Raw genomic sequence first — 15370 nt, 5'->3', positions numbered from 1 at the left:
GACACAGACAATGACCTGTAACCCTCCTCTCTAACAGGCTGACACAGACAATGACCTGTAACCCTCCTCTCTAACAGGCTGACACAGACAATGACCTGTAACCCTCCCCTCTCCTCTCTAACAGGCTGACACAGACAATGACCTGTAACCCTCCCCTCTCCTCTCTAACAGGCTGACACAGACAATGACCTGTAACCCTCCCCTCTCCTCTCTAATAGGCTGACACAGACAATGACCTGTAACCCTCCTCTCTAATAGGCTGACACAGACAATGACCTGTAACCCTCCTCTCTCCTCTCTAACAGGCTGACACAGACAATGACCTGTAACCCTCCCCTCTCCTCTCTAACAGGCTGACACAGACAATGACCTGTAACCCTCCTCTCTAACAGGCTGACACAGACAACGACCTGTAACCCTCCCCTCTCCAACAGGCTGAGACAGACAATGACCTGTAACCCTCCTCTCTAACAGGCTGACACAGACAATGACCTGTAACCCTCCCCTCTCCTCTCTAACAGGCTGACACAGACAATGACCTGTAACCCTCCCCTATCCTCTCTAACAGGCTGACACAGACAATGACCTGTAACCCTGCTCTCTCCTCTCTAACAGGCTGACACAGACAATGACCTGTAACCCTCCTCTCTAACAGGCTGACACAGACAATGACCTGTAACCCTCCCCTCTCCTCTCTAACAGGCTGACACAGACAATGACCTGTAACCCTCCTCTCTAACAGGCTGACACAGACAATGACCTGTAACCCTGCTCTCTCCTCTCTAATAGGCTGACACAGACAATGACCTGTAACCCTCCTCTCTCCTCTCTAACAGGCTGACACAGACAATGACCTGTAACCCTCCTCTCTAACAGGCTGACACAGACAATGACCTGTAACCCTGCTCTCTCCTCTCTAATAGGCTGACACAGACAATGACCTGTAACCCTGCTCTCTCCTCTCTAACAGGCTGACACAGACAATGACCTGTAACCCTCCCCTCTCCTCTCTAACAGGCTGACACAGACAATGACCTGTAACCCTGCTCTCTCCTCTCTAACAGGCTGACACAGACAATGACCTGTAACCCTGCTCTCTCCTCTCTAACAGGCTGACACAGACAATGACCTGTAACCCTGCTCTCTCCTCTCTAACAGGCTGACACAGACAATGACCTGTAACCCTCCTCTCTCCTCTCTAACAGGCTGACACAGACAATGACCTGTAACCCTGCTCTCTCCTCTCTAATAGGCTGACACAGACAATGACCTGTAACCCTGCTCTCTCCTCTCTAACAGGCTGACACAGACAATGACCTGTAACCCTCCCCTCTCCTCTCTAACAGGCTGACACAGACAATGACCTGTAACCCTGCTCTCTCCTCTCTAACAGGCTGACACAGACAATGACCTGTAACCCTGCTCTCTCCTCTCTAACAGGCTGACACAGACAATGACCTGTAACCCTCCTCTCTCCTCTCTAACAGGCTGACACAGACAATGACCTGTAACCCTGCTCTCTCCTCTCTAACAGGCTGACACAGACAATGACCTGTAACCCTGCTCTCTCCTCTCTAACAGGCTGACACAGACAATGACCTGTAACCCTCCTCTCTCCTCTCTAACAGGCTGACACAGACAATGACCTGTAACCCTCCTCTCTCCTCTCTAACAGGCTGACACAGACAATGACCTTGTAGGAGACCAGTGTGACAACAACCAGGACATTGATGAAGACGGTCACCAGAACAACCTGGACAACTGTCCTTATGTGGCCAACTCCAACCAGGCAGACCACGATAAGGACGGCAAAGGGGACGCCTGTGACTTCGACGATGACAATGATGGTATCCCTGACGATAGAGACAACTGTAGATTGACGCCCAACAAAGATCAACTGGACACTGATGGTAAGGAGGAAAACACGTGTGCATGGACGTATGCATACTTGCGCACGCACGCACACACAACGTGCATCAGCATGTTGAATACCCTCACACCTGTGAACAGTGCTGTGACTGTAGCTGTCTGAATTAGTAGCCACTAGGTAGACTCTGTAATAGCCCTATATAGTATACTGTAGATACTATCTATAATCACACAGACTGCTGCTTGTGATACAGGAATCTCCCTTTGAGGCTTCCCTGCGCCTGTCCACCATAAAACACAAAGCAGAACCTATTGCCCTCCTTTTTACACTCATGCACTTGGGAACCCTAACCCTGCACCTGGGAACTGGGAACCCTGTACCTGGGAACCCTACCCCTTCCCCGGGGAACCCTAAACCTGTACCTGGGAACCCTACACCTGGGAACCCTGCACCTGGGAACCTTGCACCTGGGAACCCTAACCCTGCACCTGGGAACCCTAACCCTGCACTGGGGAACCCTAAACGTGCACCTGGGAACTGGGAACCCTGCACCTGGGAACCCTAACCCTGCACCTGGGAACCCTAACCCTGCACCTGGGAACCCTAACCCTGCACCTGGGAACCCTAACCCTGCACCTGGGAACCCTAACCCTGCACCTGGGATCCCTAACCCTGCACCTGGGATCCCTAACTTTGCACCTGGGAACCCTAACCCTGCACCTGGGATCCCTAACCCTGCATCTGGGAACCCTAACCCTAACCCTGCACCTGGAAACCCTGAACCTGGGAACCCTAACCCTGCAATTGGGAACCCTGAACCTGGGATCCCTAACCCTGCACCGTGGAACCCTAACCCTGCACCGTGGAACCCTAACCCTGCACCGTGGAACCCTAACCCTGCACCTGTGCACCATAAACACACATGAGATTCCTTTTATCCCCTCCTTTTCACCCATATTTTTACAGTTCAATATGCCATGTTCTATTTCCCCTCTCTCTATAAAAAGGCAGGTGTATAGTGAAGTATGGTTAGAGGTTTAGAAGTAGTATTCGCACACCCAGTAACTGTTGTTGAATCCTCCCACAGTTTTATTGTGCAAGTATGGTGGGTGGGTCAGACAGGAAAGAGTTAATAAAAATGAGTATTTCTTGGTCAGGGTTGATGATGTCATTAGCGTATGACTTCATCGTGCGGAGCTGGAACCCATGAGGGTATCATAAGCCAGCTAGCCACCCTGCAGCCAGGACAGTTTTATTTCCGAAAGGGGCATCTGGGCTCAATTGCTCTCGATTAATCCACAGTGCCCAATTTCAGTTTCATTATGCAGGGTTACCTGGAAATTGTTTAGTTGACTTTAACTAGAAACAGCCTGTGTGGAGAGGGGGGAGAGGGAGGGAGGGAGGGAGGGAGGCAGGGAGGGAGAGAGAGAGAGAGAGATGGGAAAATATGGAGGGAGAGGGAGAAAGAGTGAGAGGGAGAAAGAGAGAGAGGGAGAAAGAGTGTGCCAGATCCCTTCATCCTCTTCACATCTCATCAGAAGGTGTTTATTTGATAGAATCAAGTCAGCCCCCTGTGCAATAACAAAAGAGTAGAGGAGAAAGTGGGAAAAATGCAGCTACTTCACCATAGCACAGGCTTTAATCCCATTTCCCTTCACTCTGTATTATGCCCTGAGTCTATTTCTAACTATTGCCTCTAAGACAGTTACACGTATCAATGGCAGTTTTCATGGCATGCAGAGATGGCTGAGACTCCTTATTGGACTTGGCGGACATACGGTAGTAAAAGATAAAAGTTCTTGGGAAAGAATTGCGGTTATTTTCTGTTCCGTTTTTTTAATGAAAACTTAGTGGACTGAGTGAAACATCTGCCTTCCCTGGGGTGGGAATTTTGCAACATTACTGATAGTGTGGAGGCTAGAGAGTTATATATAGTAGGCCTACTGTAGTCGCCAGAAGTTATGGAAATTTGAAGTAAAGTTACAGGTTAGCATGGATCGTTTTCACTCATCGTGCACCCCAGGAGGAGTAACTGCTGCTTCTGCAAAAACTAATGGGGATCCTAATAATAAATAAATAAAAGTAAACTAATGGGGATCCTAAATAAATAAAAGTAAACTAATGGGGATCCTAATAATAAATAAATAAAAGTAAACTAATGGGGATCCTAATAATAAATAAATAAAGCTTCCATTAAAAGGGAATAGGAGAGCAACAACCGAAGATGGACTGCAACATTGTATTAGGAATTCATGGTGCTCTGTTATTCATTTAAAAAGCAGACTTCGTTACGACCATAGTCTTTGTCAAAGTTGTCACACTAGGACTTTGTATTTTAACCCAACATCTTCTGTTCTTCTATCAACAGGCGACGGTAGAGGAGACGCCTGCAAAGACGACTTTGACAACGACAACATCCCGGACATCCTTGACGTGTGTCCTGAGAACAACGCCGTCAGCGTCACAAACTTCCGGAAGTTTCAGATGGTGCACCTGGACCCCAAGGGAACCACGCAGATCGACCCCAACTGGGTGGTTAGGCATCAGGGCAAGGAGCTGGTGCAGACCGTCAACTCTGACCCTGGCATCGCTGTTGGTGAGTAGGTCATAACCTCAATATGTAGTCCCTATACTGCCGTAAAATATATAATTATTAGAGATAAATTAGAGATTTAATTCACTACAGTTTAGAAATGTGCAGACTGTCAACTCTGACCTTGCATCACAGTGGGTGAGTAGAGCAGGACAACCTTACCTCAGATACTTTTGTATATATAGTGTACATGAAAGTATGTGGACACCCCTTCAAATTAGTGGATTCTGCTATTTCAGCCATACCTGTTGCTGACAGATGTATAAAATCAAGCACACAGCCGTGCAATCTCCATAGACAAACATTGGCAGTAGAATAGCCTTACTGAGCTCCGTTACTTTCAACGTGGCACCGTTATAAGATGCCACCTTTCTAACAAATCAGTTAGTCAAAGTTCTGCCCTACTAGAGCCGCCCCGGTCAACTGTAAGTGCTGTTATTGTAAGTGGAAATGTCTAGGAGCAACAACGTCTCAGCCGCGAAGTGGTTGGTCACATAAGCTCACAGAACGAGAACGCCGAGTGCTGAAGCGCGAAGCACGTGAAAATCGTCTGTCCTTGGTTGCAACACTCACTACCAAGTTCCAAACTGCCGCTGGAAGCAACGTCAGCACAATAACTGTTTGCCTGCACTTAACCCTGACCTCAACCCCATCCAACACCTTTGGGATTAATTAGAACGCCGACTGAGATTCAGGCTTAATCACCAAACATCAGTGCCCAACCTCACTAAGGCTCTTGTGGCTGAATGGAAGCAAGTCCCTGCGGCAATGTTCCAACATATAGCGGAAAGCCTTCCCAGAAGAGTGGAGGCTGTTATAGCAGCAAAGGTGGGGACCAACGTCATATTAATAATGCCCATGATTTTGGAATGAGATGTTCGACGAGCAGGTGTCCACATTCTTTTGGCCATGTAGTGTACGTTATGTGGATTTTAATTCTGAATCCCTGATGAATTTTTAATAACCAACCATCCTTAGAATTCACATGTTCTGTCCCACCATCCATCCTTAGTATTCACATGTTCTGTCCCACCATCCATCCTTAGTATTCACATGTTCTGTCCCACCATCCATCCTTAGTTTTCACATGTTCTGTCCCACCATCCATCCTTAGTATTCACATGTTCTGTCCCACCATCCATCCTTAGTATTCACATGTTCTGTCCCACCATCCATCCTTAGTTTTCACATGTTCTGTCCCACCATCCATCCTTAGTATTCACATGTTCTGTCCCACCATCCATCCTTAGTATTCACATGTTCTGTCCCACCATCCATCCTTAGTTTTCACATGTTCTGTCCCACCATCCATCCTTAGTATTCACATGTTCTGTCCCACCATCCATCCTTAGTATTCACATGTTCTTTCCCACCATCCATTCTTAGTATTCACATGTTCTGTCCCACAATCCATCCTTAGTTTTCACATGTTCTGTCCCACCATCCATCCTTAGTATTCACATGTTCTGTCCCACCATCCATCCTTAGTTTTCACATGTTCTGTCCCACCATCCATCCTTAGTATTCACATGTTCTGTCCCACCATCCATCCTTAGTATTCACATGTTCCTTCCCACCATCCATTCTTAGTATTCACATGTTCTGTCCCACAATCCATCCTTAGTTTTCACATGTTCTGTTCCACCATCCATCCTTAGTATTCACATGTTCTGTCCCACCATCCATCCATAGTTTTCACATGTTCTGTCCCACCATCCATCCTTAGTATTCACATGTTCTGTCCCACCATCCATCCTTAGTTTTCACATGTTCTGTCCCACCATCCATTCTTAGTATTCACATGTTCTGTCCCACAATCCATCCTTAGTTTTCACATGTTCTGTCCCACCATCCATCCTTAGTATTCACATGTTCTGTCCCACCATCCATCCTTAGTATTCACATGTTCTGTCCCACCATCCATCCTTAGTATTCACATGTTCTGTCCCACCATCCATCCATAGCATTCACATGTTCTGTCCCACCATCCATCCATAGCATTCACATGTTCTGTCCCACCATCCATCCTTAGTATTCACATGTTCTGTCCCACCATCCATCCTTAGTTTTCACATTTTCTGTCCCACCATCCATCCTTAGTATTCACATGTTCTGTCCCACCATCCATCCTTAGTATTCACATGTTCTGTCCTACCATTCTAGGCTTTGATGAGTTCAATGCGGTGGACTTCAGCGGTACGTTCTATGTGAACACGGACCGGGATGACGACTACGCTGGTTTCGTGTTCGGCTACCAGTCGAGCGGCCGCTTCTACGTGGTGATGTGGAAGCAGATCACTCAGACCTACTGGGAAGACAAACCCTCCAAGGCCTTCGGTATCTCTGGTGTCTCCCTGAAGGTGGTCAATTCAACCACAGGCACAGGGGAGAACCTGAGAAACGCCCTGTGGCACACAGGCAACACTAAAGATCAGGTTTGCTAAGATCCAAGATTCCATCCAAAGTAGCTACTCACCCTGACACAGCTAAGTCATCCAAAGTGGCTACTCACCCTGACGCAGCTAAGTCATCCAAAGTGGCCACTCACCCTGACACGGCTAAGTCATCCAAAGTGGCCACTCACCCTGACACGGCTAGGTCATCCAAAGTGGCTACTCACCCTGACACAGCTAAGTCATCCAAAGTGGCCACCCACCCTGACGCAGCTAAGTCATCCAAAGTGGCCACTCACCCTGACACGGCTAAGTCATCCAAAGTGGCTACTCACCCTGACACGGCTAAGTCATCCAAAGTGGCCACTCACCCTGACGCAGCTAAGTCATCCAAAGTGGCCACCCACCCTGACACGGCTAAGTCATCCAAAGTGGCTACTCACCCTGACACAGCTAAGTCATCCAAAGTGGCCACCCACCCTGACACGGCTAAGTCATCCAAAGTGGCTACTCACCCTGACACAGCTAAGTCATCCAAAGTGGCCACTCACCCTGACGCAGCTAAGTCATCCAAAGTGGCCACTCACCCTGACACAGCTAAGTCATCCAAAGTGGCCACTCACCCTGACACAGCTAAGTCATCCAAAGTGGCCACTCACCCTGACACAGCTAAGTCATCCAAAGTGGCCACCCACCCTGACACGGCTAAGTCATCCAAAGTGGCTACTCACCCTGACACAGCTAAGTCATCCAAAGTGGCCACTCACCCTGACACGGCTAAGTCATCCAAAGTGGCTACTCACCCTGACACGGCTAAGTCATCCAAAGTGGCCACTCACCCTGACGCAGCTAAGTCATCCAAAGTGGCCACCCACCCTGACACGGCTAAGTCATCCAAAGTGGCTACTCACCCTGACACAGCTAAGTCATCCAAAGTGGCCACCCACCCTGACACGGCTAAGTCATCCAAAGTGGCTACTCACCCTGACACAGCTAAGTCATCCAAAGTGGCCACTCACCCTGACGCAGCTAAGTCATCCAAAGTGGCCACTCACCCTGACACAGCTAAGTCATCCAAAGTGGCTTCTCACCCTGACACAGCTAAGTCATCCAAAGTGGCCACTCACCCTGACACAGCTAAGTCATCCAAAGTGGCCACCCACCCTGACACGGCTAAGTCATCCAAAGTGGCTACTCACCCTGACACAGCTAAGTCATCCAAAGTGGCCACTCACCCTGACACGGCTAAGTCATCCAAAGTGGCCACTCACCCTGACACAGCTAAGTCATCCAAAGTGGCTTCTCACCCTGACACAGCTAAGTCATCCAAAGTGGCCACTCACCCTGACACAGCTAAGTCATCCAAAGTGGCCACTCACCCTGACGCAGCTAAGTCATCCAAAGTGGCCACTCACCCTGACGCAGCTAAGTCATCCAAAGTGGCCACTCACCCTGACGCAGCTAAGTCATCCAAAGTGGCCACTCACCCTGACACAGCTAAGTCATCCAAAGTGGCCACTCACCCTGACGCAGCTAAGTCATCCAAAGTGGCTACTCACCCTGACACAGCTAAGTCATCCAAAGTGGCCACTCACCCTGACACAGCTAAGTCATCCAAAGTGGCCACTCACCCTGACACAGCTAAGTCATCCAAAGTGGCTACTCACCCTGACACGGCTAAGTCATCCAAAGTGGCCACTCACCCTGACACAGCTAAGTCATCCAAAGTGGCCACTCACCCTGACACGGCTAAGTCATCCAAAGTGGCCACTCACCCTGACACGACACAGCTAAGTCATATAAGCCAACATATCATACATTGTCTCTGGTGTGGTCATACCCTCTATTGAGCAATATTTCAGTCAATCAATGAAATGTATAAAGTAATCATAGATCATAGCTCTTTAGTAATTCATTTTTTTCCTTCTCTGTTGTCCACAGGTGCGCACTCTTTGGCACGATCCCAAAAACATTGGCTGGAAGGATTACACAGCCTACAGGTGGCACCTCATCCACAGACCCAAGACTGGTTTCATCAGGTGAGCAAGTCCAGCCTAATGCCTAGGGTTTAGCTCAGTGGGCTAAAACAGTCTTGTGGCATGTAGAAGACCTGGGATCGAATCCAGTCGATCACACCCATCACGCTTTCCTCAGTAACAGTCTGAAGATTCTTTGTATAATAGCAGAACAAATTATATACAATAGGCTAAACTGTTACCCAGGGTGTTTTGTCCATAGTGTGTTTTATCTAAGTGTTCAGCACACCAAGCGATCATTTTCAATCATTCATGTATTGTCTTGTTGCGTTTTGCAGGGTTGTGGTTTATGAAGGGAAACAGATCTTGGCAGACTCAGGACCAGTGTACGACAAGACGTTTGCTGGAGGACGGTTAGGCCTGTTTGTTTTCTCCCAGGAACTGGTCTTCTTCTCCGATCTCAAATACGAGTGCAGAGGTGAGTCCTGTAGCTAGCAGCACCATTCTAGCTTGGTCCCAGATCGGTTTGTGCTGTGTTGAATGGTTGGTTGGTGAGAGATCTGTCCTTTTTGGGAGACAAAATGCAGTTGAAGGGGGGAAAGTGTTGTTAAAACCTTCTAAATCTTTTCCAATACTCAGATGAGCTGGAGTTTCCAACTGTGTTGTCCATCAGGTAACAATCATAAAGAGGTCTCTGTTTTGTGTCGGCTGTAAAAAAAGAAATTTAAAAAAATCACGCTTTGTTAAAAAGAAAACAGCAGTCATGCTTTTGTTTCTGCTTGTCACCTTGCCTGGTTCCAATGACTCAGACACTTAGACTAGTGTGTGTGTGTGTGTGTGTGTGTGTGTGGTGTGTGTGACACTGCAGGAGGTCTGGTGTGTGTGAGGGAGGTCTGGTGTGTGTGAGGGAGGTCTGGTGTGTGTGTGGGAGGTCTGGTGTGTGTGAGGGAAGTCTGGTGTGTGTGTGTGTGAGGGAGGTCTGGTGTGTGTGTGTGTGTGTGTGTGTGAGGGAGGTCTGGTGTGTGTGAGGGAGGTCTGGTGTGTGTGAGGGTGTCTGGTTTGTGTGTGGGAGGTCTGGTGTGTGTGAGGGAGGTCTGGTGTGTGTGAGGGAGGTCTGGTGTGTGTGAGGGAGATCTGGTGTGTGTGAGGGAGATCTGATGTGTGTGGGGGAGGTATGGTGTGTGTGAGGGAAGTCTGGTGTGTGTGAGGGAGGTCTGGTGTGTGTGGGGGAGGTCTGGTGTGTGTGAGGGAGGTCTGGTGTGTGTGTGTGTGTGTGTGTGTGTGTGTGTGTGTGTGTGTGTGTGTGTGTGTGTGTGTGTGTGTGTGTGTGTGTGTGTGTGTGTGTGCGTGTGTGTGTGTGTGTGTGTGTGGGAGGTCTGGTGTTAAATGTTTCAGGTGCTACTTTGATCACAAATATGAGAATACTGCTTGTTCACTGTCAAAACGAAATAGTTGTTGTCTTGCTTTACGGAATGATACAGCCAATACTCCACCTTGTGCTGTATTCAGTGTTCTACATTCCCAGAACCATACTGCCACACTGTATAGGTATACAGCTGTATACTGTATATAGACTTAATCTACATACTGTATGACTCTGGATATGCTGTTATTCCTTAGCTTTGTTGTTATAAATAATCATACTTTTTCTTCTTTTTTATCTAGATAACTGAACAGCGTTGGATGTGAAAACTTCAAATGGCTTAAAGACACTTAACCTCATAACCTGTTCACCAGCCTATTGCTGAGTCGCTCGTCATTTCAAGCAAAGCGATGTAGCTTCAACTTCGCCCCTCCAAAGTCTTTTTGGCTCTAACTTTCCATTGAAGGGGCAGCCATGGCCCTTTACAGTTTTTCTGAGTGCCTTATGTGAAAAGACATTTCCCTGAGAAGTGAAAACAGATGACAAGTGGACAAATGAAATAGGCCTGGGCGATGAAAAAAAACTGTAACTGATGTTGACAACATATTATAGGGATTCTTTGAACAACCACTTTTGTGCTTTTCTCCTAACTTTCTACAGCTTTACATTAACAAAAGTAAATATAAAATGATTGTTACTCGATAAATATTGATATTCTTGCTGGAATAGAGAGCAACTTGGTACAGTAATGGTGTCTAGGTCGCCCAGCAACTAAAGGTCTCTGTATTGACCTCAGCAGTTTCAGCCATACAGTGAAAAATGTGATCACATGTAATATTAACTGCCAAATATCTGCCAAACTCTTAATTGATACCAAAGCACACTGATGTATGTTGCTGACTTAAAACAAAGTTATATTTTGTATTGTTTCTTATGCCATCCTGAACTAAGGGTCTTCAGTTACCCATTTAAAATGTTTGTCAAACTCTAAGAAGGTTGACCCTGAGGACGTTTTATAGCATTTTAAAGTACTTTGGGATGTTTATACTAAGTTTGTACTATAATTTGTTCTGTAAATTATTATCGTGAGTTTATGTCTTGTTTGTTTTGTTTGTTAGAGATTGTAAATCATTTATTTATTTGTTTACACTGACGAAATTTCACAATTGGAAGTACAACAGAAAAATCGTTGGATATCAACATCAAAATGTCTCAAACATCAAGATAAAATAGACTATCACAAACTTTGTGCACTATGCAATGTTATGTCATGTATTACTTGATTCATATGTTCACTAATTCCCCAAGAGAGGCCCTATCGTCACTCAAAACAATGCAGTGGTTTCAAGAGGAGCAGTTGTAGTAGTTTGGGTTGGTTGTAAAACTCTATTCCAATACCCCTCTAGCATCCCACTTCCATAGAATCAAGCAATACATTGTGCATGCATTCTAAGTAGTATGCTAGTATGGACATTGGAACATAGCCTTAAGTGTTGATGTAAGAGTGCTACATTGATGTAAGGGCAAATGTCATGTTTGGGGTTAGTTGTAGTAGTAGTATGTGTGAGAGAGCAACAATGATTATTATGTTAACGGTTCACAGCATCCTTGACCACGACAGCTGACGGTCTGAGGTTTGAGTGTGTATGCCTGGTGTGACAGGGGGCATTTCAGATGGGACACAATGAAAACACTTGACTTTATGTCAATGTAAATGTGTCGCTCACGTGTTAACGTGGAAACAGGTGGTCATGAGAAGAGAACTTTCTGTTTTGAATGAGTGAAACATTTAACCAGATTAATCTATTCAAACATTTAACCATTCTAGAATCTATTAAAACCATTCTAGAATCTATTAAAACCATTCTAGAATCTATTAAAAAATCAAGTAAAAATGTTTCTTGTAACTTTTGGTTGAATTATATGTATCAAGGATATTTGCAATGTATAGCTTTCAAGTTGTCATCAGTCTGCATAGCATTAATTGTTGTCAAATTTAGTTTTCGTTGTTACTAACTAGCTTTGTTATATTTTGTGAGGGATATTGCAATGCACAAATGTAAAAAAATAAATAAAAAAAAAGGTATTCATTTGTTGCTAAATTTACCATTATTAGTTGTGGAGGAGTCGTCATGTATGTGTTCCACTTAAAAGACATTATCTTATTTCCTAAATAAATTGTTTGTACACCATGTCTTCTTCATTGTGATAATGGAAATGATGGATTGTTATAAATATGTCATAAAATGGAAGTAGATTTATATTTAACATTAAACTGATTGATTGGTTAATTAATACATCAGATCCTTTAAATGTTGTCAAGTGAAGATCAAATATATAGTCCCTCTATTTGAATCTATCGTATGCAAAGAGAAATATGGATACAATCATTTCAAAGCAATTTTTTGAATTGAACCTTTATTCAACTAGGTGTGTCAGTTAAGAACACATTCTTATTTTCAATGACGGCCTAGGAACAGTGGATTAACTGCTTTGTTCAGGGGCAGAACGACAGATTTTTACCTTGTCAGCTCAGGGATTCAATCTTGCAATCTTTCGGTTACTAGTCCAACACTCTAACCACTAGGCTACCTGCCACTAGGCTACCTGTCACTAGGCTACCTGCCACTAGGCTACCTGCCACTAGGCTACCTGTCACTAGGCTACCTGCCACTAGGCTACCTGTCACTAGGCTACCTGTCACTAGGCTACCTGCCACTAGGCTACCTGCCACTAGGCTACCTACCGCCTCTATTATGTAAAGCCAAAGTAGCAGTCGGTGTTGATAGAAAGGCGTTTCCCCTTGCTAGATGGTAAATAACATGTTGCTAATGTAACATACTTTTCCCCTTGCTAGATGGTAAATAACATGTTGCTAATGTAACATACTTTTCCCCTTGCTAGATGGTAAATAACATGTTGCTAATGTAATCAATCAATCAATCAAGTTTATTTTATATAGCCCTTCGTACATCAGCTAATATCTCGAAGTGCTGTACAGAAACCCAGCCTAAAACCCCAAACAGCAAGCAATGCAGGTGTAGAAGCACGGTGGCTAGGAAAAACTCCCTAGAAAGGCCAAAACCTAGGAAGAAACCTAGAGAGGAACCAGGCTATGAGGGGTGGCCAGTCCTCTTCTGGCTGTGCCGGGTGGAGATTATAACAGAACTATGCCAAGATGTTCAAAATGTTCATAAGTGACAAGCATGGTCAAATAATAATCATGAATAATTTTCAGTTGGCTTTTCATAGCCGATCATTAAGAGTTGAAAACAGCAGGTCTGGGACAGGTGGCGGTTCCATAACCGCAGGCAGAACAGTTGAAACTGGAATAGCAGCAAGGCCAGGTGGACTGGGGACAGCAAGGAGTCATCATGCCCGGTAGTCCTGACGTATGGTCCTAGGGCTCAGGTCCTCCGAGAGAGAGAAAGAAAGAGAGAAGGAGAAAATTAGAGAGAGCCAAGATTTTCAAAATGTTCATAAATGACAAGCATGGTCAAATAATAATCAGGAATAAATGTCAGTTGGCTTTTCATAGCCTATCATTAAGAGTTGAAAACAGCAGGTCTGGGACAGGTAGGGGTTCCGTAACCGCAGGCAGAACAGTTGAAACTGGAATAGCAGCAAGGCCAGGCGGACTGGGGACAGCAAGGAGTCATCATGCCCGGTAGTCCTGACGTATGGTCCTAGGGCTCAGGTCCTCCGAGAGAGAGAAAGAAAGAGAGAAGGAGAGAATTAGAGAGAGCCAAGATTTTCAAAATGTTCATAAATGACAAGCATGGTCAAATAATAATCAGGAATAAAAGTCAGTTGGCTTTTCATAGCCGATCATTAAGAGTTGAAAGCAGCAGGTCTGGGACAGGTAGGGGTTCCATAACCGCAGGCAGAGCAGTTGAAACTGGAACAGCAGCAAGGGCAGGTGGACTGGGGACAGCAAGGAGTCATCATGCCCGGTTTGCCGTGACGTATGGTCCTAGGGCTCAGGTTCTCAGAGAGAGAGAAAGAAAGAGAGAACGAGAGAATTAGAGAGAGCATACTTAAATTCACACAGGACACTGGATAAGACAGGAGAAGTACTCCAGGTATAACCAACTGACCCTAGCCCCCCGACACAAACTACTGCAGCATAAACATACTGTTACCCTGGCTAGATGGTAAATAACATGTTGCTAATGTAACATACTGTTACCCTGGCTAGATGGTAAATAACATGTTGCTAATGTAACATACTGTTACCCTGGCTAGATGGTAAATAACATGTTGCTAATGTAACATACTGTTACCCTGGCTAGATGGTAAATAACATGTTGCTAATGTAACATACTGTTACCCTGGCTAGATGGTAAATAACATGTTGCTAATGTAACATACTGTTACCCTGGCTAGATGGTAAATAACATGTTGCTAATGTAACATACTGTTACCCTGGCTAGATGGTAAATAACATGTTGCTAATGTAACATACTGCTACCCTGGCTAGATGGTAAATAACATGTTGCTAATGTAACATACTTTTCCCCTGGCTAGATGATAAATAACATGTTGCTAATGTAACATACTGTTACCCTGGCTAGATGGTAAATAACATGTTGCTAATGTAACATACTTTTCCCCTGGCTAGATGATAAATAACATGTTGCTAATGTAACATACTTTTACTCTGGCTAGATGATAAATAACATGTTGCTAATGTAACATACTTTTCCCCTGGCTAGATGGTAAATAACATGTTGCTAATGTAACATACTTTTCCCCTGGCTAGATGATAAATAACATGTTGCTAATGTAACGTACTTTTACTCTGGCTAGATGGTAAATAACATGTTGCTAATGTAACATACTTTTCCCCTGGCTAGATGGTAAATAACATGTTGCTAATGTAACATACTTTTACTCTGGCTAGATGGTAAATAACATGTTGCTAATGTAACATACTTTTACTCTGGCTAGATGGTAAATAACATGTTGCTAATGTAACGTACTTTTACTCTGGCTAGATGGTAAATAACATGTTGCTAATGTAACATACTGTTACCCTTGCTAGATGGTAAATAACATGTTGCTAATGTAACATACTTTTCCCCTGGCTAGATGATAAATAACATGTTGCTAATGTAACATACTTTTACTCTGGCTAGATGATAAATAACATGTTGCTAATGTAACATACTTTTC

General features: G+C 45.0%; 1 protein-coding gene across 1 annotated transcript; it reads left to right on the top strand.

Annotated features, from left to right (window-relative positions):
- Window positions 1-1675: 1675 nt before the first annotated feature.
- LOC120038514 (thrombospondin-2-like) lies at window positions 1676-12380 on the top strand (the record flags this gene model as incomplete). The annotated part of the gene is made up of 6 exons (XM_038984242.1): window positions 1676-1910; window positions 4239-4466; window positions 6627-6898; window positions 8798-8895; window positions 9171-9310; window positions 10498-12380. Coding segments are annotated over 6 exons (981 nt in total), but the record flags the coding sequence as incomplete, so codon positions are not given.
- Window positions 12381-15370: the final 2990 nt, after the last annotated feature.

The sequence above is a fragment of the Salvelinus namaycush genome, unplaced genomic scaffold (assembly GCF_016432855.1).
Source record: "Salvelinus namaycush isolate Seneca unplaced genomic scaffold, SaNama_1.0 Scaffold2230, whole genome shotgun sequence".
In the NCBI taxonomy this organism is placed as follows: domain Eukaryota; kingdom Metazoa; phylum Chordata; class Actinopteri; order Salmoniformes; family Salmonidae; genus Salvelinus; species Salvelinus namaycush.
This window is presented reverse-complemented; position numbering and strand designations above follow the sequence as displayed.